Source organism: Pan paniscus, chromosome 18, assembly GCF_029289425.2.
Source record: "Pan paniscus chromosome 18, NHGRI_mPanPan1-v2.0_pri, whole genome shotgun sequence".
Classification (NCBI taxonomy): domain Eukaryota; kingdom Metazoa; phylum Chordata; class Mammalia; order Primates; family Hominidae; genus Pan; species Pan paniscus.
Genome location: NC_073267.2, coordinates 35,202,302 through 35,230,152, shown reverse-complemented (window position 1 = coordinate 35,230,152; position 27,851 = coordinate 35,202,302). Strand labels below are relative to the sequence as shown.

The 27,851-nt window shown below is 40.5% G+C and overlaps 1 protein-coding gene across 2 annotated transcripts in view; it reads right to left on the bottom strand.

The window, feature by feature from the left end:
- The window catches only part of ZNF267 (zinc finger protein 267), a 44,543-nt gene extending 18,486 nt beyond the window's left edge, over positions 1-26,057 (bottom strand). The window contains exons 1-4 of one of the 2 annotated variants that reach the window (XM_008962949.4): positions 24,836-26,057; positions 17,971-18,067; positions 14,165-14,291; positions 13,529-13,624 (exon numbers count right to left, since the gene is read on the bottom strand). In XM_008962949.4, coding sequence (XP_008961197.3) covers positions 13,529-13,624; positions 14,165-14,198 — 130 coding nt within the window. In that variant the 5' untranslated portion in view covers positions 14,199-14,291; positions 17,971-18,067; positions 24,836-26,057. The remainder of the gene's footprint in view (positions 1-13,528; positions 13,625-14,164; positions 14,292-17,970; positions 18,068-24,835) is intronic. The other variant, XM_003804714.5, reaches the window with a different exon arrangement.
- Between the last annotated feature and the right edge of the window lie 1,794 nt (positions 26,058-27,851).

Below are 27,851 nucleotides of genomic sequence, written 5' to 3'. Positions count from 1 at the left end.
GTAAATCTGTGTTAATGGATTCACAATAAAAAGCATATAATTTGTGACCTCAATAATATACAATAAGGGGACATAGAGAGGCAGGATTTTTGTATGCTACTAAAGTTATCAGGTTAATACAAATTGTTAATAATTTTAAGATGTTTTGTGTAATATCTATGGTAACCACAAAAATACCTATAGTAGATACACAAAAAGAAATGAGAAAGGAATCAAAATATGCCACAATAAAAAAAAAATCAATAAAACACCAAGGAAGACAGCAAGAGGAAAACAGAAACAAAAAAGCTACAAGATCTAAAATAAAAAACAAAAAGCAATGTCATTCCCTTTCAGTAATTACTTTGTATATAAAAATAATTAAATCATTCACAAGACAAAATTTGGCTGAAATTCAATAAACAAGATCCGACTCTATGCTTTCAATAAAAGACCCACTTTAGATACAAAAACACACATGGGCTGAACATGAAAGCATGGAAAAAAGAAATTAAATGCAAAGTAAAATACTATCAGACAAAATATACATTACATCAAAAACTGTCACAAAATACAAGAAAGGGCATTATATAATAATAATAATAGTGTCCACTGACCAGAAAGCTATAACAAGCATTAGCATATATGCATCTAATGTCGCAGCTCCCATATATACATTGTGACCTTTCACAGAATTGAAGCAAGTAGCTAGCAGCACAATAATAGTAGAAGACTTCCATACTCCACTTTCAGTAATGCAAAAATGAACAAAACCAAAAACAGAAAGAAGATCAATAAGGAAACAGAAGACTTGAACACTAAAGACAATTAGACTTAACATATATACATAACTTGTCACCCAACAACAGCAAAATACACAATGTCTTTAATCACATATGGTACATTATTCCAGATAGACAACTTTTTAAGCCATAAAATGTCTTAACAAATTTAAACAGATGGAAATCACACAAAGTATTATTTTTGACTACAACAGAATAGCTTTAAGTTAAAAATGAAAAGAAAACTGGCAGGTCTACAAATATGTAGAAATTAAACAGTCTCAAACACACAAACTTGTTTAAGAGTTTGAAGACTCAATATTCTTAAGATGTCAATATTATCCAAGGTGATTTACAGATTCAATGTACTCTCTATCAAAATACCAATAGATCTCTTTGCAGAAGTATTAAAATATTCTAAAATATCTATGGAATTTCAAGAAATCAGAAATAGCCAAACAATCTTGGGGGGAAAAAAAGGAGACATCTACTTTCTGATTTTAAGACATATTACAAAGCTATAGTAATCAAAACAGTGTGGTACTCAAAGACAGACAAGTATTATAGATGATGTAAAGATTAGAGAGCCCATAAATCCTCATGTATATAGTAAATTTATCTTCAACAAGGGTTCTAAGAACACACAATGAGGAAAGAACAGTCTCCTCACCAAAAAATGTTAGAAATACTAGAAATTTGCATGGGAAAGAATAAAGTTGGACCTCACTTTGTACCATATACAAACAGGAACTTTAAATGAACTGACTTTCTTTTTGTAGCTATTGTGAATGGAATTATCAAATTTTATATCCTGCAACTTTAATGAATTTATTACTCCTAACAGTTTTGCTGTTTCTGGGTTTTTTTTGTTTTTTGTTTTTTTTTGGTGTTTGGTGTTGTGTTCAGGTTTTGTAAATGTAAGATCTTTTTGTCTCTAACAGGAACCATTTAACTTCCTCGTTTCCAGTTTAGATGTAAAAGACATCTACTACTAAGTACTAAAATTAAGATACCTAGCAATGAACGTAACTAAGAAGATGAAATATTCCTACATTAAAACTACAAAGCATGGATGAAAAAATAAAATATATGTGAATAAATGAAAAGATATCTTGTGTTCATAGATTGAAAAGATATAATCAAAATGGCCATATTACCCCAAATGATCTATGGATTTAATGCAACTCTGATCAAAAAGTCACCAGCATTCTTCACAGAAATAGAAAAAAAAATTCTAAATTTATATGGAACCACAAGGGACCCTGAATAGCCAAAACAATCCTGAGCAAAAAGAATAAATCTGGAGACAATACAATACCTTACATCAAAATTTACGACAAAGCTACAGTAAACTAAACAGTATTGTACTGGCACCAAACAGACATATAGACCAATATGCCTGCTGAGCCAAAAAATGCATTCATGCATCTAAAGCAAACTGATTTTCAAATGTGCCAAGAATACACTTTGGGGAAAAGACAGTTTCCTCAATAAATGATGCAGGAAAAATTGAATATCCATATGCAGAAGAATGAGACTACACCCCTACCACTCACCATATACCAAAAAAATCAAGTCAAACTGGATTAAAGAATTAAATGTAATCAGCCCAAACTATTTCATAGTTTGCATAGGGCATTTGCATAGGGCAAACGCTTTAGTACAGACTTGGAAAATATTTTTCAAATAAGACTTCAAAAGCATGGCCAGTTGCAGTGGCTCGCTCATGCCTGTAATCCCAATGCTTTGGGACGCCAAGGTGGGAGAATCATTTGAGGTCAGGAGTTTGAGGGCATCCTGGGCCACATAGTGAGATCCTGTCCCTAAAAAAAAAGTTTTAAATTAGCTGGGTGTGGTGGCACGTGTCTATAGTCAACCTACTCAAGTGGATGAGACAGGAGCATCACTTGAGCCCAGGAAATCAAGCCTGCAGTGAGCTATGATCATGCTACTTCACTCTAACCTGGGTGACAGAGTGAGACCCTGTTTCTTAAAAATAAAGACTTGAAAAGCACAGATAACAAAAGAAAAAGCAAATATAATTACATCCTACTAAAAAGAGTTTAAATACAAAATGAAAATACTGAGTGAAAAGACAACCTAAACAATGTGAGAAAATATTTGCAAACTATACATATGAAAAGGTGTTAATATCTAGATCATATAAGAAGCTTTAAGATTTCAAGATAATACAAACATATAACCGAATTTTAAAATGTGTGGAAGACCTTACTAGACATTCTCAAAAGAAGAAATACAAATGGCCAACAGGTACATAAAAAATGCTCAAAATCATTAATCACACAGGAAATGCAAATCCAAACCCAGTGGGACCCCCTCACTCCAGTTTCAATGGGTATAATCAAAAAGACAAAACATAATAACAAAAATGTGTTGGTGAGGAGGTGAAGAATAGGAATGTATAAACACTGTTGGTGGAATTATAAATTAGTATAGCCACTATAGAAAATGGTATGAAGATTCCTCAAAAAATCATCACACATAGAGGTACCATACGATCCAGCAATTCCACTACTGGGTATATATCCCCAAAGAAAGGAAATCAGAGTTTGACAAAGATATCTGCATTCCCATGTTTATTGCAGCACTATTTATAATAGCCAAGATATAAAACCAATTCAAGTGTACAGCAGCAGATAAATAATGAAAATGTGCTGTACGTACATACTATTAAATACTTTTCGGCCATTAAAAAGGAATAAAATCCTGTCATTTGAAACAACATGGATGGACTTGGAGAATCTCATGTTAAGTGAAATAAGCCATATGTAGAAAAGCAAATACTTTGTCTACCAATGTCTGGGCGCGGGCTGCCTTCGTCAGCTCCCGAGCTCACCCAGAGCTCGCACCCACCTGCTAGACACTGCAGAGCCTCCTCATCGGCTCCCATGGCAAGCAAGATGATATGAGAGGTGATGTTGGCCATCAGCGAAGCAGAAGGCCCCCTGGGAGGAAGTGGGAGCCATGGGTCCGGCTCCCCTTCACAGCCAGACGCAGATTTATATTTTGAACAGTTGATGGTCTGCATGCTAGAAGAAAGAGGCTGTCTTCTTAACACACTGAGATTCCAGAAATGCTGGCACTAACCCAGGGGAAATCACATGAGGTTGGTCATGAAAGAGATTCCTTGCAGAGACAGCTCAACACTCCACCTCCACAGGAGTTCACAGCACTTACTAAAGAAGTCAATGTATGCAGGGAACAGCTCCTTGAAAGGAAAGAAGAAACTGCTGAAAAATGAAAGCAGAAAGGAACACCACCAGGCTACTATTAGAGCATTTGGAATGCCCTGTCTCCAGGCATGAGCGGTATCTCAGGATGACAGTGGTGAAGAAACAAGTGCAGTCTCCAGCAGGCGTGTCCAGCGAAGCTGAAGTGCTGAAAGCACTGAAGTCATTATCTGAACAGCACAAAGCTCTGGATGAAAAGGTGAGAGCGCGATTATGAGCAGCACTTGAAAGATGTAGTTTGTTAGAAGAAGAATTAGGTGTCACACACAAAGAGCTAATGATTCTTAAAGAACAGAATAGTCAGAAAAAAAAAACACTAACAGGTGGAGTGCTTAACATAAACCATGAACAAGAAAATACATCAAACATGAATGGAAAGAGATCTTCTGATGGTTCTTTAAGCTATGAGGAAGACCTTACTAAAGTAAGTGTGGTCCAAGAAATCATAAACAGTCAAGGGAGCACAGCCAAATGAAAGAGCACCTGGCTGCCCTCTCCAGTCATGTGACAGAGCTGGAAGAGGATCTGAAAGATTTTCATCAAATCTAGAAAAGATTTCATCAAATTTGAAGAAATGAACTCCAAATTGCAAGAAGATGTCCATAAAGCCATGGCCCAAAAGTAAGACATGAAGAGAGAATCACTACTCTTGAAAAATGTGACCTTGCTGGTCGACCTTAGACATTGCCCTTGGCCAAGTGGCAGGCTTGCTGATCATGGTCCTGGCTACAGAACAAAACTTGCCACATCCCACTGTAGACTTAGCTATAACCCACTTGGCCTTTGTCCTGTCAGTAGGACCATCTGCCAAGAACAGAGGACAACTTATACCCACCTAAGTCTTAGGTGACATACATGCAGAATTTGGTCCTGTCTGTGACACATGAATCAGGCAAAACCCACCTTCTTCACCTCTCACCCATGGTCTGGAAAAAAAGTCCTGCCCACACAGAGATTCTCAGGGAAAAAAATCTATCTGTGGTTCTATATATAGGACCATCAACAATTATCTGAATGTGGACCTGAAGTGGCACTGTAACCTGGCTCCAGCTGCATGCAGCCACAGTTCAGGAGCAGTTATGCTTAACCTGAGACATCCCTGAAGGCACACACATCTGTGCCCATAAAGGCATGACTGCTAACATTAGTCTCATTGTGAATCTTAAAGCAGCTCTGTAACCTAGGTGACTTGGGTGCTGCTAAAGGTATTCAGTTTTATAAGGGAAGCAAACCATAAAAGTTCAGAAAATTTGCAGCCTAACAATGCGATTGAAAAGAAAATCCCATTTTCTGAGAAGAAATTCAGGCCAGCTGCAGATATTTCCATAAGTAACGAAGAGCCGAATGTTAATCACCAAGATAATGGGGAAAATGTCTCCAGGGCATGTCAGAAGTCTTCATGGCAGCCCCTCCCATCACAGGCCCAGAGGCATAGGAGGAAAAGGTGGTTTCCTGGGTCAGGCCCAGGGTCCCCATGCTGCCTGCAGCCTAGGGACTTGGTGCCCTGCATCCCAGCGGCTCCAGCAGTGGCTGAAAGGGGCCAATACAGAGCTCACGCTGTGGCTTCAGAGGGTGCAAGCCCCAAGCCTTGGCAGCTTTCACGTGGTGTTGAGCCTGTGAGTGTACAGAAGTCAAGGATTGGGGTTTGGGAACCCCCATTTAGATTTCAGAGGATACACAGAAATGCCTGGATGCCCAGGCGGAAGTTTGCTGCAGGGGCAGGGCCCACAGGGAGAACCTCTGCTAGGGCAGTGCAGAAGGGAAATGTGGAGTTGGAGCCCCCACACAGAGTCCCTACTTGGGCACAGCCTAGTGGAGCTGTGAGAAGAGGGCCACTGTCCTCCAGACCCCAGAATGGTAGATACACTGACAGCTTGCACTGGACACCTGAAAAAGCTGCAGACACTCAATGCCAGCCAGTGAAAGCAGCCAGGACGGTGGCTATACCCTGCAAAGCCACAGGGGCAGAGCTGCCCAAGGCTGTAAGAGCCCACCTCTTGCATCAGCATGACCTGGATGTGAGACATGGAGTCAAAGGAGATCATCTTGGAGCTTTAAGATTTGACTGCCCTGCTGGATTTCGGACTTGCATGGGGCTTATAGCCCCTTTGTTTTGGCCAATTTCTCCCATTTGAAATGGCTACCCAATGCCTGCACCCCCAATGTATCTAGGAAGTAACCAACTTGCTTTTGATTTTACAGGCTCACAGGCAGAAGGGACTTGCCTTGTCTCAGATGAGACTCTGGACTGTGGACATTTGAGTTAATGCTGAAATTAGTTAGGACTTTGGGGGACTATTGGGAAGGCATGATTGTGTTTTGAAATGTGAGGACATGAGATTTGGGAGAGGCCAGGGGAGGAATGATATGGTTTGGCTGTGTCCCCACCCAAATCTTATCTTGAATTCCCGTGTGTTGTGGGAGGGACCTGGTCGGAGGTAACTGAATCATGGGGGCAGGTCTTTCCTGTGCTAATCTTGTGACAATGAATAAGTCTCAGGAGATCTGATGGTTTTATAAAGGGGAGTTTATCTGCACAAGCTCCCTCTCTTTTTGCCTGCTGCCATCCATGTAAGACGTGACTTGCTCCTCCTCGCCTTCCACTGTGATTGTGAGGCCTCCCCAGCCACGTGGAACTGTTTAAGTCCATTAAACCTCTTTCTTTTGTAAATTACCCAGTCTTGGGTATGTCTTTATCAGCAGTGTGAGGACAGACTAATACACCATCCAAGACACCTCAGCCTGGATTTTGTTGTCCGTATCATTATCAGCATTTTGGTCAAAACCATTCAACAAGTCTCTAGGGAGTTCCAAACTTTCCCACATTTTCCTGTCTTCTTCTGAGCCCTCCAAACTGTTCCAATCTCTGCCTGCTACCCAGTTCCAAAGTTGCTTCCATATTTTCAGGTATCTATCTTTTCAGCAGCACCTCACTCTACTGGTACCAATTTACTGTATTACTCTGTTTTCATAACTGCTGATAAAGACACAGCCAAGACTGGGCAATTTACAAAAGAAAGAGGTTTAGTGGACTCACAGTTCCACATGGCTGAGGAGGCCTCACAATCATGGTGGAAGGTGAAAGGCACATCTCACATGGCAGCAGACAAGAGAAGAGAGCTTGTGCAGGGAAACTCTCCTTTATAAAACCATCAGATCTCGTGAGACTTATTCAGTATCACAAGAATAGCACAGGAAAGACCCGCCCCATCATTCAATTACCTCCCATTGGGTCCCTCCCACAGCATGTGGGAATTGTGGAAGCTACAATTCAAGATGAGATTTGGGTGGGGACACAGCCAAACCATATCAAATGCTAATGAAAAACACAAAAAAAATTAAAAGCATAAATGTCACTGGAAATGGTAAATACATAGTGAAATTCAGAATACACTAATACCATAACGTTAGTGTACAAATCACTTTTAACTCTAGTATAAAAGCTACAAAATAAAAGCATTAAAATAAGTATACCTACAATAATTTGTTAATGAATACACAGTATAATAAGTCATAAAGTATAACATATACAGTAATAAAATGTGTGAAAGGGAGAAAAACTGTGGAGTGTTTTTCTATGGATAGATGTTAAATTGTTATCATCTTAAACTAGACTTTTACAAATATAAGATATTTTATCTAAGTCTCCTGATAACCTCTAGGAAAAAACTGTAGTAGATACACAAATGGAAAAAGCCATCAAAACATAAAAACAACAAAAACAAATCCAAAAATTAACAGAAGACAGCATGAGAAAAAAAGAAACTATAAAACAGAAAACAATAAAACTGTAATAGTAAATCCTTATGTATCAATAATTACTTTACATATAAAGAGATTAAATTATCCAATAAACAGATACTGGTATAGACTGAATGTCACCTCCAAAATTTAGGATAAAATTTAATAGCCATTGTGATGGAATTAAGAGGTGGGATCTTTAAGAAGTGGTTAGGCCATTGGGACTCTGCCCTCATGAATTAATGTCCTTATGGGAGTGTGTTAGTTATCACAAAAGTGAGTCTGTTATAAAAGGGAGCTCTCTTCTCCCTCAGGCCTTTGGCCATGTTACTATGCAGCAAAAAGGCCTTCACCAGATAACAATGCCGTTTTCTTTGCCTTCCAAGCTCCTGGAATCATGAGCCAAATAAACTTCCCCTGTTTATAAATTAGCCAATCTGTGGTATTCTATTATAGAAAACAAAACAGACTAGAATAAACACAGAGTGGCTAAATGAATTTTTTTAAACTAACAGTATGCTGCTTACAAGAGACTCACTTTTGATTTAAGGACAAACATAAACTTAAAGAATAGAAACCATAGTGCATGCAAACAACAACCAAGAATCAGGAGTGGTTGTTGGTTATATTAGACAAAACAGACTTCCATGCAAAAATCTGTCACAAGAGGAAAGGAGTTCACTACATGATGATAAAGAAGTTAATTTGTTAAGAGGATATAGAAATTAAAACTATGTATGCACCCAACACTGGAGCACCCAAATGTATAAAGCAAACATTAACATACCTGTGGTGAGAAAATGAAATGCAATAACAGGGAACTTCAATGTCCTATTTACAACAAAGCATGGAATATTTAGAGAGAAAACTAATAAAAAAAAAGAGTTCACCTGTATAACACCATAAACTAAATAGACAATATTTTATCAAACAGTATGAGAATACACATTCTTCTCAAGAATACATGGAATATTCTCCAGAATAGATCATATGTTAAACCAAAAACAGAAAACAAGTCTTTTTAAATTTAGGATTAAAATTATATCAAGTTTTTGATCATAATGGTGTAAAACTAGAAAATCAACAGCAGGAGGAAAACTAGAAAGCTCACAAATGTGTGTGATACAGTGTGGATGTTTAGTCTCCCACCACAAAACTCATGTTGAAAAGTAATCCCCAATCTTGAAGGTGGAACCTAATATGGGGTGTCTGAATAATAGGGGCAGATCCCTCAAGAATTCTTTGGTGCTGTCCTTGATAGTGAGATGTTATGAGATCTGGTTGTTTAAAAGTGTGTAGCACCTCCCAACTTAGTCTGGTGCTCCTGCTCTTGCCATGTGACTGCCTGTTCTCCCTTTACCAATTCCCCTGATTGCAAACTTACTGAGGCCCTCGCCAGAAGCCAAGCAGATGCTGGTGCCATGCTTCTGTACAGACTGCAGAACTGTAGACCAATTAAATCTCTTTTCTTTATAGAATAGACTAATACAGTGTTGACATTAAACAACATGCTTCTGAACAACCATGAAATCAAAAGGGAAATAAAAAATTGTCTCGATACAAATGAAATTGGAAACACAAGAAAACAAAACTTCTGAGATGTAACAAAAGCAGTTCTAAGACAGAAGTATAAAATGATAAAGTTCTACAATAAGGAAAACAAAGATCTCAAATAAGCAATCTAACTGTAATCCTCAAGGAGCTTGATCAAGAAGAACAAAATAATCCCAATGTTGGCATAATTATGGAAATAATAAAAATTAGAGCAAAAAGAGAGAGAGACTAGAAAAATAAAAAATATCAAAAAACTAAGAGTCTTCAAAAAAAAACCAAATGAACAAACTTTTCCTAGATTATCCAAGGGAAAAAAAAGAGAGAGGACTCAAAAAGCTATTAATGAAAAAGCAGTCATTCCAGCTGATATCACAGAAAGAAAAAAAATAAGAAACTCTTATGAACAATTACATAACAAAAAAAGATAACTTAGAAGAAACTGATTCTTAGAAAGAACACCACACTGTGAAGAAACAGAAATACCCAAAAGACTAATAATGAGAAAGAAGACAGAAATACTCAGAAATCTTCCAATTTAAAAAAAATCCCATGACCAAATGACTTCATGGGTAAACTGTATCAAGCATTTAAAAAAGCAATGTCAACACTTTTCAAACTCTTCCAAAAAACTGAAAGAAAAAAGCACTTTCAAACTCATTTTATGAGACCACCAACATCTCATACTGAAGCCAGATAAGGACACTACAAAAAAGGAACAAAACAATATTCCTTATAAAGATACAAGCAAAAATTCTCAACAAAATACTAGACACCAAATTCAAAAACACATTAAAAGGATCAGACATCATTATCAAGTAGGATTTATCCCTGAGATGCAAGAATGTTTTAACATACACAATTTAAATGATATACCACAATAACAAAAAGATGAAAATCATATAATCCTCTCAAAAAATTTATTAAAAGCCTATAACAGAAGTAAATACATTTTCATAATAAAAACTCCAAACAACATACATACAAAAGTATCCATCTCAACAGAGTAAACAGTGAAATGCTGAAAGTTTCCTCTAGTATCAGAAACAAGACAGGGGTGCCCAATCTCAACACTTCTATTCAACATAGTAGTGAGAAATCAAGCCAGAACAATTAGGTAAGAAAAAGAAACAAAAAGGCATTCAAATCAGGAATAAAGAAGTAAAATTCTCACTGTTTACAGACGAAGTGATTTGAAGATACAGAAAACCATAAAGACTATACCAAACAAACAAAAAATAGAGCTAATATATCCATTCAGTAAAGTTGAGGCCACAAAAATATACAAAAATTAGTTGCATTTCCATATACTAACAATAAACTGAGAAAAAAGTTACAAAAAAATCTGATTTATAACAGTATCAAATTTTTTTTTAATTTTATAACTTCATTTAACAAAAGTGAAAGATCTGTCCAGTAAAATCTATAAAACACTGATGAAAGTAATTGAAAAAGACACAAATGGAAAAATATCCCTTCTTCATGGATTGGAAAAAATATTGCTAAAATGTCCATACTTCACAAAATGATTCACAGATCCAATGAAATCTGTATTGACATTTTAATGGCATTTTTCACAGAAATAGAAAAAATTATAAAACTTCAATGGAATCACAAATAACTCCAAATAGCCCATGCAATCTTGAAAAAGAAGAATAAAGCTAGAGGCATCACACTTCTTCATTTCAAACTATTACACAGCTATACTAATCAAGAGTATGGTACTGACGTAAAAACAGACACATAGACCAATGGAATAGAATACAAAAACCAGAAAGAAACCCATGTGCATACAGTCAACTATTACTTTGACAAGGGCACCAAGATACACAAAGGGGAAGTATAGTCTCTTCAACAAATAATGCTGAAAGAAAGTAGTCATCTGCAAAAGAATAAAATTTACTTATACTATGTACAAAAATTAACTCAAAAGAATTAACACTTAAATGCAAAACCAGAAACTGTGTAACTTCTAGAACAAAGCATAAGGAACAATCTCTTTGACACTGGCCTTGGCAATAATTTTTCTGGCTATCACATCAAAAAATCACAAGCAACAAAAAGCAAAAAATAAAAACAAGTAGCATTAAATGAAACAAAAAAGTGTGTGCACAGCAAACACAGAACATGAAAAAGCGACCCAGGGACTGGGAGAAAATAGATCTGATAAGAGTTTTATATCCAAAATATTAAGAATCTCACACAATTCGATAGCAAAAAAAAAAAAAAAAGGAAATCTGACAAAAATTTGCAAAGGACTCAAGTAGACATTTCTCAAAATATGACATGGAAGTGGCAAACAAGTTTATAAAAAGGTTCTCAATGTTATTATTCATCAGGAAAATGCAAGTAAAACCTTAATGAGATATCATCTCACACTTGTTAGTATAACTGCTGTCAAAGAGTCAATAAATAAATATTCACACTTGTTAGAATGACTGCTGTCAGAGTCAAGAAATATTAAGAGTCAGAGTGTGGAGAAAAGAAAACCCTTGTATGCTGTCAGTGGAAATGTAAATTAATTCAGCCACTATGAAAAATGGCATGAAGGCACCTCAAAAAAAATTAAAAATAGTATTATATGAACCTTCAATGCTACTTCTAATTGTATAACCAAAGGAAATAAAATCATATGTCAAAGATATATCTGTACCCCTATGTTCATAGCCAATTATTCGCAATATATAGAATATTATTCAGACATAATGAAGAAGGTACTGCAATTTCTGACAACATGGATGAATAAACAAGGTAGACATTATGGTAACAAGTAAAAACTTTCATTTACAAGATAAATTCTGAATATCTAATGTACAGCATTGTAAATATAGTTAATGATACTCTACAGTAGCAGTACCCAACCTTTTCAGCAGCAGGGACCAGTTTTATGGAAGACAATTTTTCCATGGATGGAGGTCAAGTCGGGGGTGGTTTTGGGATGAAGCTGTTTTACCTCAGATCATCAGGCATTAGATAGATTCTCATAAAAAGCACACAACCTAGATCTTTTGCATGCACAGTTCACAAAAGGGTTCACACTCCTATGAGAATCAAATGCTGCTGCTGATCTGAGGAGGCAGCGATCAGGCAGTAATGCTTGCTGGCCCAATGGTCACACCTCCTGCTGTGTGATCGGATTCCTCAGAGGCCACAGACCAGTACTATAGACCCCTGCACTATAGTATACTTGAGATTTGTTAAGAGTGTACATCTTAAGAGTTCTCACCACACACACAAAAATTGGCATCTAATGTGAGATGACTGATGTGGTAATTAACTTTGCTGTGTTAGTCATTACACAATGTGTATGTATATCAAATCATCAAGATGTAACCTTTAAATAGATAATATTTATATTGTGGAAAGAATCATATGTCTAGAAAGAAAAAAAAGGAACTAAAGGACACATTCTCAGTAAGCTTCATACTGAACCAGACAAAATTATAGAATGATAGTTATTAAGATACAAGGCAACAGTTTAGAGTTTATTATATACTGGACAATGTTCTAAGCTCCCCATAGACAAAAATTTAGATAAGAAGTCTAAATAATAAGTAATACACATTAAACTATTTTACATTTGTGGAATTTGTGCCTATAGAGTTTAAATTTCTCATCTTAGTTCAGGTGAGGAAAAATGAGAAGTTGAAGTGAAACATAAGATTAGATTTTCTTAGATTTGGGAAGATGCCTTGTATTTTCATAAAATTACTGCATCTTAATTTCTATAGGATCACCTCGGAAACCACAATACAATTAAAAATTAATGTATCAGAAAATATGTGACATCTATCCACAGAATTCCTGAGACTTCTGAAAAAAATTCCACTGTCCATCACTCTCCTCACACACTTCTGACATGAGGCAAAACCAGAACTTTAGAAGTGGTTTCACATAGAGGTAGAAACATGCACAGACTTTCCCAGAGCCCCCAAATCAATAGAAGAACAGTCAGATCAAGCAGGCCCTCACAGGCCAAGGGGAGCACTTTGGCTGTCACTGTGAATATGATGGCGGATCACAGAAGAGGAAGGAGAATCATCAGATAATTCAAGAGCGTGGGACAGAAGATGTCCCTCTTTGACAGCAAGGGAAAGAAATAAAGCCAGGTGTCTCAAAAATCATTTCCACTGGAGAACTTCCCAATCCACACTTCAAGGTCTGGTTCTTTCTTGACTTCTGGACCTCTTGCCCATGTCATCTACTTCATTCGCTCCCACCTACCTGGCTGGATGGCTACTGTCTCCTCACTCTTCACATTCCAAGGCTCTTTCCTTTGTTCCAAAAAGGTGATCAGGTCCGGCTTAGAGACAACAAGACCTGTTTTATTGGAAAAATTCACATGACTCTTAATGAGGGTTCTTTTTATTTTTTATTTTTATACTTTTTTTTGGCCCCACAGGACAGGATTAATTTCTAATTTAGTACTGTGCTCAGTAGAAAAAATAAGACATTATAGAAGATTCTTGAAAAGTATTTCTCAAAATATTGTTTCCTACCAGCTTGTTTAGAATATTTAGGAAGCATTTTAAATCTGGGGATCCTGAGCTTCTGCAAATCTGACTGAATCAAAAACAAACAAAAAAAATTGGATTTTAAAGTGTAAGCAACAATAGTTTATGTCAACCAATTTCTAGAATCACGACTAGAGTGAAACTTGTACATCACCTCAAATAAAAAGGCAAATGTCAAAATCAAACATTATGAAATTTTTTCTACTTCAACAAAACCCCTATTTTTTTCCTGAAAACAAGAACCTAAAACTAACTCATACAAAGCACAAGATCCCAAGGGACATTCTGAAAAGAAAAGAAATAAAACTCTTAGTTATTAGATATTCCGAAGGCAAGTTATCCTCACCCAGAGAGACCAGGTTTCTGTAGTTTTCTAACATCACATCCTGATACAAAGTCTTCTGAGCTGGTTCCAGGTGTTCCCACTCCTCCAAAGAGAATTCTACGGCCACATCCCTGAATGTCAACAGTCCCTGAAATAAAAATAAAGAATACACTGACCATGTGGCCATGGCAGAGTTCTTCATTTGTCCCAAGATGAAATGACAGTTATTGGTTCTGACCTATATGAGTGACCTGAATTATTCAGTAAGATCATTTTTAACACAGTAATATTTTCTAATGTAGTCTCAAACTCTGTGGAAAGAAAATAACATAAAATCCACAAAACTAGTGTAGATATTTATATCAAATGTAAAATATAAAACTAAGGCATCAACACAGGAATATACATTTTTGGGTGCTATATTTACATCATCCAGAATCAGCTGTGTATAATTCTCAGGTGCAAAAGTCATGGTGACTTAGAGGCATACTTCTCAAATTGTATACTATACAACAATAAACTGGAGATCTTCTTCAAAAGCAGAGTCTGATTCAGGAGATCTAGATTTTGAGTTTCTGCATTTCCATATTTTTTAATTTTTAATTTTGACACAGGGTCTCGCTCTGCCACCCAGGCTGGAGTGCAGTGGTTGAATCTTGGCTCACTGCAGCCTCAACCTCCTGGGCTCAGGCAATCCTCCTGTTTCAGCCTCCTGAGTAGCTAAGGCTACAGGCATGAGCCACCATGGCTGGCTGAGTATCTGCATGTCTAACAAGTTCACCAGTAGTGTTAATGCTTCAGGCCCCAAAGCCACTTTTGAATAGCAGAGAGGTCGAACACTGAGGAAAGAATTCAGGCATGATGTGAAACTGAGAGTTTTATGAAATTTACAAGTTGTAACAGCTAGAATGGTAGTAATCCTTTTTGAACATGCACAATATATCAGATATCATCCTAAAAGTTGTTTACATATATAAAACCCAATAAATAATCTATGAGAAAAATTATATTCTTCCTCTTACATAAAAATTATTTTCCAAATATTTGCTACATAGTAGTTTGTATTTTGCCTCAGTTTATCTGATTTAGAATTTATCTCAAAGGGACATACCGGCCAATATACAGAGACAACCTTAACAGAATGTTCAGAGAAGATTTCGTAACTGAGTAATGAAAACAAATTAAGAAAGCAGCCACACAATAGTTATCGAATAATGCTTTCATTTTATGTGCATATGTGCACATAATGGTAACTATATACACACTAAAAGTAAGAGAATATTTCTGTGTAAATAAAATTTAAAAATATTTTAAATTGTATAAAAACTATAAAACTCTTTGTGGGTGATGCCTTTTTTGTGATGCCTTTATAAAGACCAATACATACAATGAAATAAAGTAAAGGCTCTTGTTTCTGAGTCTGGTATTTTTTTTTCAAGTTTTTGTTATGTTTATTATGTGCTATTATATATTTTAGAATTTTAAGACAATAGACATATTTGTTATATGTTAATTCTTGTTCTTTCTCTGAAAATATAGAGAATAAATAAGCATATGCTTGTGACATGAGATGAAATAAAATGGAAACCTACAGAACTGAGACCTGCTTCAGAACTTCCAGTCTTAAAAGCTGTTATCTCCTGTCAACAAATGTGAGAGCCTTTACTCTGCAAAGAAAGCTACAAGCAAAGGGAAACCAAAAAGAAATGGGAGTCTCTGGATTAAATGTGATGGTTTATAGACATCACTCAGTAAATCCTCCCTCCTAGATACTCATTACAAAGAGAAAAATGATTAACTTTATAGCGAAGGAATCTGACAGAGAGCACCTGCACCAAGTGAATGAAGTTAGCATCGTCTGTAATAAGACAAATTGGTATCAGTGCTAATGCACAGATGGGCCCATAATCATTGCTGTGATATGGGCGGAGGGGAACAGTAAATCATAATCTTAATATAATCATAAAAAAACAATCTGTGGGGGAAGATACAGGTGACCAGAGATCTTCAAACTGGTTATGTGACCCTACTTAGAAGCCTGGGCTGAGAATCACTTAGCTAAGCATTGCCTCTCAAGCTTCAATACGCATACATATCATTTGGTGTTCTGGGCCCCCTCTAAGTAATGTGATTCTGCAGGTTTGGAAAGTTTCCATGAACTGGCTTCTTTAACAAGTCCCCTGTCAATGCTGATGTTGCTCCTCCTAGACCCATTATCAATAGCACTCAGCTAGAGGAAGCAGACACAGCACACAGAGTCCCTTACACCCAATACTCTAATCACAACAAAAATACTTTTCGTTCACAGCGAGGACCACCAACCACTGTCCTGAAAGATCACACCCTTTGCCAGCCATTTAAAGGCTACAGATACAGAGACTGGAGAAGACAGTTATGTCTAAGTCAGCATTTGGAAAACAGCATGGATACATGCATTAAAGCAGTGTTTATTGAGCTTGTACTATGTGCTCACAGTATGTACTGTGCTGGGAACATCACATGGTGTGAGTTAAGCCATATAAACCCCTGGGATGTGGGTCCTAAGTATCCCATAATTCCCAGCAGGATTTAGATAATGGCTCAGCCTTTCTATTTCTTCTTGTTTCCCTATCACTATAAAAGCTAACTATAGACAGATGGGAGGGATACAGAAAGGAAGGAGTCAAGTTCAGTTCACAAGAATTTCTCCACTGGGCACGGTGGCTCACGCCTGTAATCCCAGCACTTTGGGAGGCCAAGATGGGTGTTATCACTTGAGGTCAGGAGTTCAAGATCAGCCTGGTCAACATTGTGAAACCCTGTCTCTACTAAAAATACAAAAATCAGCTGTGCATGGTGGCACACCTATAATCCCAGCTACTCGGGAGGCTGAGGCAGGAGAATCATCTGAACCGGGAAGGCAGAGGTTGTGTGAGCCGAGATGACACTATTCCAGCCTAGGCAACAGAGTGAGATTCGGTCTCAAAAAAAAAAAAAAAGAAGAAGAAAAAGAATTTCTCATTATTCTCTTTATATCTTTACACTGACTTTGTTACAACTTGTGAAGCAACTACTGGATCTGCAGAAATGAAAAAGAGGTTGCCAGGTGGAATGTTTCTAAAGGTACTGGTTTCAATAAGAAAAAAATTTAATTTTCAAATAATTTTGAAAAAGTGAGTCCTGTGCTCCCATTTACCTGCTTTTGGGTTTGGGGAAATTGTGAGCACCACCTCAGAAGAGATGGCAGCAGCGGCCACCCAGAAGTCTGATCTCCTCTAGTCAGTTCTATGAGGGGAGGCTCCAGGGTAGGGACAGACCTGGACCAGGCTCAGAAGAGGCTGGATTTGGGCAGAGCTGGAGCAGGGGCTGGGCTAGGCTTCTCATCTCTACACTGCTGCTTTATTTTCAGCTGTCTTTCCTAAGCCTGACCAACAAGAACTTGACTCCCATGGTTTGCCTTGTTTAAATAGTTTAAGCTTCATCCTATTTTGTAACATGCAACAACAAGCAATTTAACCAAAACACGTAGGGCTTTCTATGAAAATTATATTAGTAGCTACATAATTATCTTTAACAAGCAAAAAGCAATATAAATAATAATTATAATAACTCTTTTGTCCACGGGTGGCCCTTCAGGTGGTGACATCAGAATTCACAACGTCAACATAAGGGCAGTGTCCCAAATCAAGCCCAAGTTCCCTGTACACCTCCATTCTTGCTCCTGACCACATGATGTTGAATTCAACCATTATCCGTCTGCTTTAGACTGAAAGTTCCTGGATGGTAGGGACTATGGCTGCTGCATCTGTTTTCCTAGTGGCCATATGAAATGGAAGCAATTGGTTTACCTATCAGTATGAGTCTCCAGGCCTCCTCCTTGTATTTCACCCACACATTAGAAAACTGGAGCAACTCCCACTTGGATACCAAATAAGGAGATTCCTTCTGTTAAAAAAGAAACAAACCCTGATGACTCATTCTTCTCCCTCTGAGACGGAAGCAAGATTAGCCCGTTGTCAGCCTGTCCCCTGCCTGCACAGGATATATAACCAAGTGTCCCCTAGGTGCTGGTGAGAGAGTCCCTGGTAACTGTGTGATGAAAACCCAATAGTGATTCAGGCAGGAAAGACTCAAGTTGTCCTTGTGGAACCAGAATAGAAAATTGAGTTGTCATAGTAGGGCCACAGATCCAGGATCCAGATATGTTATTACCCATACCTGATCAGCTGACTCTTGGGTACAAGAAAGGACAAGATTACCCTACTCCAGTAACACAGCTCACAGGTAGGCATAGCTTTACTCATGGCTCTGGACAGTGGTGGCCCCACCCTCCCTCTGCTAAGGTGCTGCTTTACACTTACAGATTCTGCCACGAGATTCTGTTTATAAAAAGGAACCACTCACAGAACTGCTGTAGCTCACTGGACAAGGTCTTGAAAACTCTGAGGGCCTCACTCCAAAAGTAGGGCTTTACAAAGTCCATGTTGATCTCTCACAATGCAGAAAATGTCCCCTGGATTTTCTATATATCCTGAGTCCAAAGTCTGGCCCTGTCTTGTGGATCCCAGGTGGAGACCAGCCTTTATGTGCAGACCCCAGGTGGAATCAACCTGGCTCTGCAATTCTTGTGTATTGCTGTGAAGAAAACTAGAGGAGACAGCCCTTCAGGAAGGCTGCTCTCACACATCCTGGAGAACCTCAGGACCTGGGTTCAGAATTCACAGCTGCAGATTTAGGTGCTGGTGGCGCAGGGAAGTGGCATGCACCTTCTGCACATTCATGGGCATTTGGGCAAGAGGATGAGGGGAATGTTGAGATTCTCAGGCCTGCTCAATGTATGTGTGTGCCTGGTTGGTTTCCAGCCCCCATGGTCTCTGAATCGGTTTCAGGTCTGAAGATGCCAGGGGCATGGAAAGACAGAGCTGGAATGGCTAACTGATGCCCTGTAAACTTATTTTTACAGAAATCTAGTCAAACTGTTCTAGAAGCGACTGAAGATCCCAAGTAAGCAGAAAGACCATTCTGCCTGCAGATTTTAGGGGCAATGGGCACTTTGCTGCACAAATGTGGGTTGTGAACAGAAATCAAAGAGGGAAAGGACCCACTGGAGTGAAGTCTTACAGGCATCGTACAGGTTTATATTCTGTGTAGTAATTCTGGGCAATGTTTGAAAAATATAATGAAGAAGAAAATCATAAAATCATCTCCAACCCCAGAAAAACTATCCATAGTGGTAGAAAAGAAAGAAAACTGTTTTATGACATAATTAGCCCAGAATGTAAAGGAATGATAGGCAACCTGCTAAGAGATTAGAAAAATACCCACTGGTGAAAAGTCACCATAATTAGTCCTCAATAGAAGACCTGACAGCACCATTTGTCAGATAGAGTTCATCCTAAATTCACCTGGGAATTGGGAGGCCATCTGTGTTTTTTAATTGGCTACAGTCAAAGGAAAAATAAACTTCATGTCTTTATGACAGGCAGATTTGCAACTTGGAGCCAGGTGCCTGCCCTCCTAGAGAAACTGTAGGATATGGATCTATCTTCTTTGCTATTTACATTTTGTATCAATGATTCCCAGCTCCTAGAGAAAGGCAGTACTGAGTCAAAAAGACTGACAAATGGCCTATTTAGCTGTTAGAGTGATTTAGACAGGTTGTAAAACAGAAAAATAATTTACATATGAAAGTTTTCCAAAGTAAATGCTTTAAGAAAAAAAAAAAGAAAAATTTCTTTCCTTATTTTCAAGAAGGATTAAGTCTTGTATTTCTCATTTGTATTTGCTCTTACAACAGCCAGATCTAGGGCCATGGTCTTGAGCTCACAGACATCTGAGTTCCAATAGGTGCTGGATTCAGGCACCTGTGGGGTGACCTTGGGAACACCGTGTACACATAAAGAAGGGGCTTGTGGGGAAGTAAAAGGCAGAAGAGAGGAAGGTGCTATTGAGCCATGAGCAGGCGGCAGTACCAAGTTGGTGGAAGGACTGGTTTGTGCTACAGATACTGGCCCAGGTGGGGCTATGCTCTGACATATTCCTGGGTCCACGCAGGCAGATGAGATTATGATTGGATGGTCCACAAGCCTAGGTTGATGGAGAAACTAGGCTGCTGCTACGGATTCAGTGTCTGGGATTACAACAAGCCAGGAGTCCTCAGGCACTTGTGTGGGTTTTTGGCAGGAAACTGGAAGCAAAGGTGCTGTGGATGCAATTCCTGACAGTCAAGCCTTCTCCTGGGATGGACGGGGACATGTCAATGCCTAGTTGGTATGTTCAGGAGTGGGTGGGAATCATGTGGTGGCAGCTGGGTCGGGGAGGGGGGTCTCTTCTCAGAACTCCTTTCCTCTCAGTGTTCAGTCCCTTCTCACCCTAGCAGGAGACCTGGAATCAAAGGATAACGTACAGTGGGGCAGCCTGTGTGCAGAACACAGCCTCTCTTCCCACAGACACTTGGGAGTCTCTCTCCAGCCCAGGCCTCTGTGAGGTCTGTCTTCTGACATCAAATGTGTAGAGTTTGCTGAACACCAACCAATCCTCCAACATCAACTGGGTGCCAAAAACTTAATTGTGACACCACGCAGAGTCAGCGCAGGCCCCAAAAGTTCTCGGCTCAGTCCCACAACACTGCCCCCACTTCAGATGCCAGTCACAATGCCTGGGGCCCTATCTATACTTCCAAGCTACTGCCTGTAAATCGAGGGCACCCATAACCCTATCCTTAAGTTCAATCATTTCAAAGATCTACTCAAATAACTCAGCAAATCACTTTGCTTATGTTTATCAGGTTATCATAAGGATATAGTTCAGAACAGCCAAATGAGATAAATACATATAGGGCAAAAAAAAAGTAGTGGGAAAAAATAGGAATAGTAACCTGGTAAATAGCTGTGATTAAAGAAATCCCCCATCTTTTGTGTTTTCCAAGAACAGCTTACTGCAAAAAACAACCCTATTATGACTTCGATGATGCTCCCTGATTTAGTCATCACAAAGCCACAGACTCTCCAAATTCCCCTTCTGACTCAGCTGAACAGTTCTGTCTTCAGTGTTCAGAATAAACTACTTAACAAAACTTTGTATTTTTCTCCAGGTTGCTGGACTTTGACACACTCACAGCCTGGTCAACATTCAACCCCTCCCTAAGCCCCTCCTAAGAACAGGCTGACATCAGAGTGAAACATTCTCTGATCTCGAATCTGATTTTGGCACCTTAATCCTGCCCTTCCCCCCCTACCTTCTGAGCTTGTTTGCTCCTCCCTGTGAAAGAAAGTCTTTGTCTGCCTAACCTTTGAGATCCACAAAGATCTTACAGCTGTTGCTTTCCCCCTGTTGCAATACTCCTTTAGAATTAAGGAACTTCTTACCTAAACCTGAATTTGTTTTATTTGACAAAATCAAATAAAATGTGGGGAAGGAACTGGAAACTTAATATTTTACTGCAAGCCTCAGTTAGTCTGGGGGAACACAGTGGTAGATTTGAGACTCTGCGTGCCACATATTAGGAAAACACAGGGGGAAAACCAGTTGTGGGGGGCGGGGGGAGTGTTAAAATGATTAATGAGTAGGCGATTATATGGAAGTGGTTGTAGTGCCCTGGGTTTCTGGGAAGAAAACCCAAAATCAGGACAATAACAATTTCTACCCTCAGAAAGAGCCTCCCAACCCTCCTTCCATCCCAACCCCAAACGCCTCTTTCTGTGGATTTTCAGCTTTCAGCTCTCCAGGGCTCTGTAGCTTCTCAGTATAAAGGGCTCCTTCCATGGATGGGGTGAGCAGGCTGGGAAACCTGCAGGGGAAACTCCCCTGGAAGAACTAACTGGGCTTCAGTGACCTCTTCCTGCAGGCTCAAGACCAGGTTAGTTTGCACTCACTGAGCTCAGGCTTCTGCTTCCCAGTCAGGGTTACTCAATTAGTATTCAATGAGAATGCCCAGTGTTTGAAGAAAGCAAAACTACTCAAACAGTGTTTATAGAATAAAGGAAAGTGAAACGCCTTTATAATTTATACCTCAACAGAAAACACTAAAGTATCTATCCCTTTCAGACAATAAATAGGCCACTTACTTATTTCCATGATAACAGATCATTTAGTAAATAATCATATATAAACAATTCTAGCCAGTGCTACGTTCGGCATTAAAGCCATACATCCAAGGCCAGGCATGGTGGCTCATGCCTGTTATCCCAGCACTTTGGGAGGCCAAGGCGGGAGGATCACTTGAGCCCAGGAGTTTGAGACCACTCTGGGGGCAACACAGTGAGACCCACATCTTTACAAAAAGAAAAAACAAAATAGCCAGCCATGGCACAGCACCCCTGTAAGTCCCATCTACTTGGAAGGCTGAGGTGGGAGGATCACTTGAGCCCAGGAGGTTGAGTGAGCTGTGATCACACCACTGCACTTCAGTCTGGGTGACAGAGGAGAGATCCTGTCTCCAAAAACAAAAAATAAAAAATAAACTCAACATCCAGACAAGAGGATAAAGAACAAAGATATCCACTGTCATAACTTCTTCACCCTACAAAAAAAAGAAATTGATGTTTTGATGAAACTATGTAATTCACCAATTTACCACACGTTGTTGTGAAAATGTATTCACTTTCTACAGCCAATAATGAAAGAAAGATTTTCTCTGTTTCTTTTCCCTGGCAGCATTTCCAAAAGGTGAGCCCTGAGATTCTGTTTTACATTACTCCCAAAAAAAGAACAAACCTGAGAAACTTACTACACTCATTCTGCTGAAAAAAAAGGTAGTAAGAATTTTTAACAATGAAGTATGACTTGATATTTTAATTTTCTGAAATCCACCTTTCATGGCCTTGGAAATGTTTTTTATCTTTCAAGCTCTACTGATGAAATTTACACTAACTGAAAAACTGAAGTAGAAATAAATGAACAATCTAAGGCAGCAAACTCAGGCAGTGGTAATGCTGTTGGAATACAGACATATCTGGCTCAAGTGTCAAGTCAGGTCACGGTATCAATTGAGACATTCTCCTACCCCAATACTGCTCATTAAAATGCTCAGGGACCATCCTCCCAGGAGATCCTGCACTGTGCCCCATGGACACCGCAGCCGAGTTTGCACCACCTCACTGGGGTGGGGTTTTTTGTTTTTTGGTCCTTTGGGAGTTTTTCTCCCTTCACAAATCTGAATGAATCTAGGGGGCAGGAATCATTTTTGACTGTTTCCTCTCAATACCAGCAAACGATTGGCTGACCAGCAATGTGTCTCCAAGGGATGAAAACTAGCTTTGAAGAAATAAAATCCTTATGTCCCAAGGGGTTATCTTTTTAGGTTAAGGGTGTCCCAGGAGATTTCTCTCAGCCCCAGGGCATCCAGCTGCTCCCCTGAGGGGCTACATTTCCATACCTTGGGCGGTCCTCTAACAGGAGGTGACCTGGGGCTGACAGTCACTAAACACTCCAGGAGACATGGCCACTGTGGGCATCTTGAGTCATCCCAGACAGTTCTGAAATTCAGGAACAGGAAAAGACTGGATAGAGGGTGGCTATACAGGGCCCTGTAAAGTTTCCAAAGCAAAACCTCAAGTCAAAAGACATTCTTTCTGATAACGTGTCTGTGCCTGGGGAAGATGAATGAAAAAGAGGCACAGTTTTTTTTGCAGTGGAGTGTCAGGGATTTTTTATTCTCTGCTTTCCTCTCACGTGAAATGTATACCAAAAAAACACAAATCTTTAAAAAAGTGTCATCCACTGCTCTGTGAAATCATGATTAATGAGTAAAATACTGTCTGAAATGTACAATAAATGACCAATAGTTAATAATGCGAACTGGAGAGGGGAAGTTAGCCTTTGGAAATGTCGGGAAGGAACTGGAAATTTAATATTTTATTGCAAGCCCAGTTAGACTGGGGGAACACAGTGGTGGACTTGAGACTCTGCGTGCTACACGTTAGGAAAGCGCAGGGGGAAAACCAGTTCCCCTGGGCAGTGTTAAGATGATTAATGAGCAGGCGATTATACGGAAGTGGTTATAGTGCCCCAGGTTTCTAGGGAGAAAAACCAAAACCAAACTCAAATGCTTTTCTTGTAAATTACAACTTTAGGGGAAAACAAAATTCAGACTTAACGAACCACAAAGCTCCAATTCACCTCCACCTGCATAGTCTAAATAAGGCAACTACAAACTGTAACCCATCGGTTAATTTGGTCCGCTTCCTCATGCACCTTACAAAAACCTTTCCTTCAAGCCCCTCTGGGGATCTCCGAACCACAAACCAGGACTGCAGGCTTCCCATGTCACAAATCGCTATTTGCTCAAATTCTTCAACATTTTAACAGTGACTCCTTTTAATTCTTAGGAGGAGAAAGTAGTGACTGAGGACCCCACAGGGCACGGTTTCTTCCCACACACCGAACCTGGGTCTCCCCTGAGACGCTCCCGTCCTCACCGCACAATCTGGGGGAGACGCGGGGCTGCGACGCGGAGCTGCCCAGAGAGGGCTCCGGCCAGGGACGAGGTCGCTCTGCGGGGTCGGGATGGGACAGGACACGCGGGGTCCCGGCTGCCGGCCTGGCCGCCATCTTGCAGCGGAGGGGACCGAGGGCCGAGATGCACCAGTTGGGACTCGGGGCCCAGACCCCGAAGCTGACTGCGGGGAGGCCCGGGTGCCCCTACAGCGGGTTCCCGCCGCTTCCGACCACCGCCCTCCCTCCCTCTGGGGACCCCCGACCCCGCACACTCACCATTTCCCAGCTTCCGGGATGCCCTGGCGTCTTAGCTACGAATCTCCCAGTGCCTGCAAGTCGCAGAGCAACAGAGGTTCTGTTTATTCTCAGAACGCGAAGCCGCCTGGGCCTCCCAGAACGAAAGACTCGGAGATGTGGCGAGGAGACCCGAGCTCTAACTGGAGCCGACGAAGGCCCCCGCCAAATCCCGGAAGCCGCCCCTGCTCTCCGGCTTCACTCCTGATTGGACGGTTTCCACTCTAGCGCCCCTGATTGGATAAAGCTCCATGCCCCGCCCCCTCATGATTAGTGCTTTTTTTTTTTTTTTTTGAAAGGGAGACTGGCTCATTGAGGTGGGGCCGCCTGCTGCGGGTATTACGGCTAATTAAGGGGTGAGCTGCGACTTGAAACGCACTTGCTCTTTCCCTTACCTGGTTCTGCTTGTATAAGACATCTTATTAGCTAATTAAGTTTAAGAAGAAGTATATTTAGACACCTTTAAAGCAAGAAAGACCCTCATCCCGTCCCTTAGCACCTCTCTTACCGCACTGTACCCCACTGCTAACGCCACCGTGGGAGGGGGCCCCTCAGCTGGGAACAGAAGGCCGTACACTTCATTACGTGTTTTCAATTAGGCCCTCGCATGATACATAGACCGAACCAGTGCAAAAGCATCTTATAGGGGCATGCAGGATGGGGTCCCAGGAGGATGTTGCGGGCCGTGGTGGAATGTGGAAGAGGGGCTGGCCTATTCTTCTAATCTACAACTCTGCCCGCATCTCCTGGAGTCTGCATCACTGGTAACGGGGCCGCTGACTGTCCGTCTGTCTCTCCTTCTCAATCCCTTCAAGCTCAGGGAAGAAGGGTCCTTGGCAGCGACAGGGCTGGGAGCTCAGTTCCTCTGGGCCGTGCTGGCTCAGGCTCTGTGGCCACGGACTCCTCAGCCCTACCTCTGGTTTTTGTTTTTGTTTTGAGACAGGGTCTCACTCTATTGCCCAGGCTGGTGCAGTGGTGCAGTCATGGCTCACTGCAGCCTCCGGGGCTCAAGCAATCTTCCCACCTCAGCCTCCTGAGTAGCTGGGACTACAGGCACATGCCACCATGCCCGGCTGATTTTTGTATTTTTTGTAGAGATGAGGTTTCACCATGTTGCCCAGGCTGGTCTCGATCTCCTGAGCTCAAGCGATCCTCCCACCTTAGCCTCCCAAGTAACTGGGGCTACAGGTTAGTAGTCAGTTCGCCAACTCCTGAGCTCAAGTATTCTGTCTGCTTTGACCTGCCAGAATGCCCTATTCCTGTTTTTCTGGAGTCTTGGAGCTAGTGGCGCTGCAGCACCTCGTAGTCTTCTGGCTGAGTAGATTCTCCTAGTCTTCTGGCTGAGTAGAAGGTGGGAGAGGAGGTGGGTGTCAAACTGGGCCAGGGCCCTCGGCCACCATCTAGCTTGGTTAAACTCCCACTTGGGACAGATCAGGCTCTGTGCCTTATTCAGTGAGACGTGTGGAACAAATGCTTCCCTCCCCAAAGCAGAAACATCCCTGATTGCTGACAGTCAGGATTCCATGCACTTGACTTGGCCTGGGGCATGGCTGCCTCTCACCCTCTCACCCAGTTCTAGTCGCTGCACTCTGTGGCCTCCCTGCCACCAGATTAGGTGTAGACAACGGGTGTGGGACAGGGCTGCTGACACCACTGGCTGACCAAACCCCTTTCCCACACTTAAGGGAGAAAAGACAGGAGGTTAGGGGCTCCCAAAGGCAGCACTGCTTGTGACAGCACCACGGGAGTCCTTAGGGCCTACTAAGGGGCTGGGCTGGAACTCAGGATCAACTCTGCCTGACTCCAAAGCCCATGCACCTCCATGGACCTCACAACTCAAGCAGCTTCCCTAGGCCTTTGAAATCCTGGAGATTGACTCTTTTGCGATAGAAGAAAGATTCCTTTTGATTCTCATCCTTCTAGTACTCTTCACAATTGGAAATAATCCCCACCAGAGAAGGCTTCTGAAATGTCTTGGAAACATGTAGAATAATTTGGGAAAATGGCTGAAGGCTGAGTTTAAGAAATCAAGGCCTAACATTCTATTTTTCATTTCTTATAGGAGAGATTTGAAAGCACTTATAATGGACTCAATGTGTCTGCAAATTATTTTTGTCCCCTTTCAGTATTTGTAAGCTGTTGATGATTTTCAATACAGATTAACTCAAACTACTGTGACTGAAACAATCTTTTACTCTGAAAGCAGGAGATACAAAGGTATATCTGCTGAGAAGACATTTTTTTCTGCCATAATTTAGCCAAACAGCTGAGTACGTCTTAAAGTCAGCCTTTGATTTCTAACAAGTCAAGCTATTTGCCAAGACCACAGTCAGACCATATGACTGCTTAAACTACTTCATTGTCCCAGAATGTTGACCAGACAGATCGAAGCTCTGGGGGTGGAGTGGTGAGAGGACCCGCACTAGCAGGTGGGCAGCCATGGGTCCATATGTGAGAATCACTCATTAGGTGGGGTGTTTTGAGGTCCTGATATTTATGACACAATTAATGTGTATATTACTAAAAGTAAATTATAGAACATTGCAAATAATAAATCTATATATAAACTAAACATGTCAGCAATTACAACTACTGTTATTTATCATTATTCTAAGTGTGATCATCATTATTACCACAATTAGAAATAGTAGTTGTGGTTGCTGCTGCTGCTGCTGTTACTGGAGGGATGGTGATAAAAACACCGGGTAAGGCTCTGCTGCCTCCTTCACCTGCGGCATCGGGAGCTGCTGGCTCACTAGTTTGGTGCACACTCTGGACCTCTTTGGTGAAGCTGCAGCTGAAGAGCCTTCAGGCTCCGCTATGGCAGAATTTGAAGGTGGCAGGTAGGATGGTCCCAGGATGCAGTTGATGTTGAAGAGGTGCACACCACTTAGTGAATGAGTGGAAGCCTTTGGTGAAAGGCAGAGTTTCTACATGACACAGATCAGATTCCACTTTGACTGGGGCCAATCAGTGAAACAGACACATCTGCAGAACT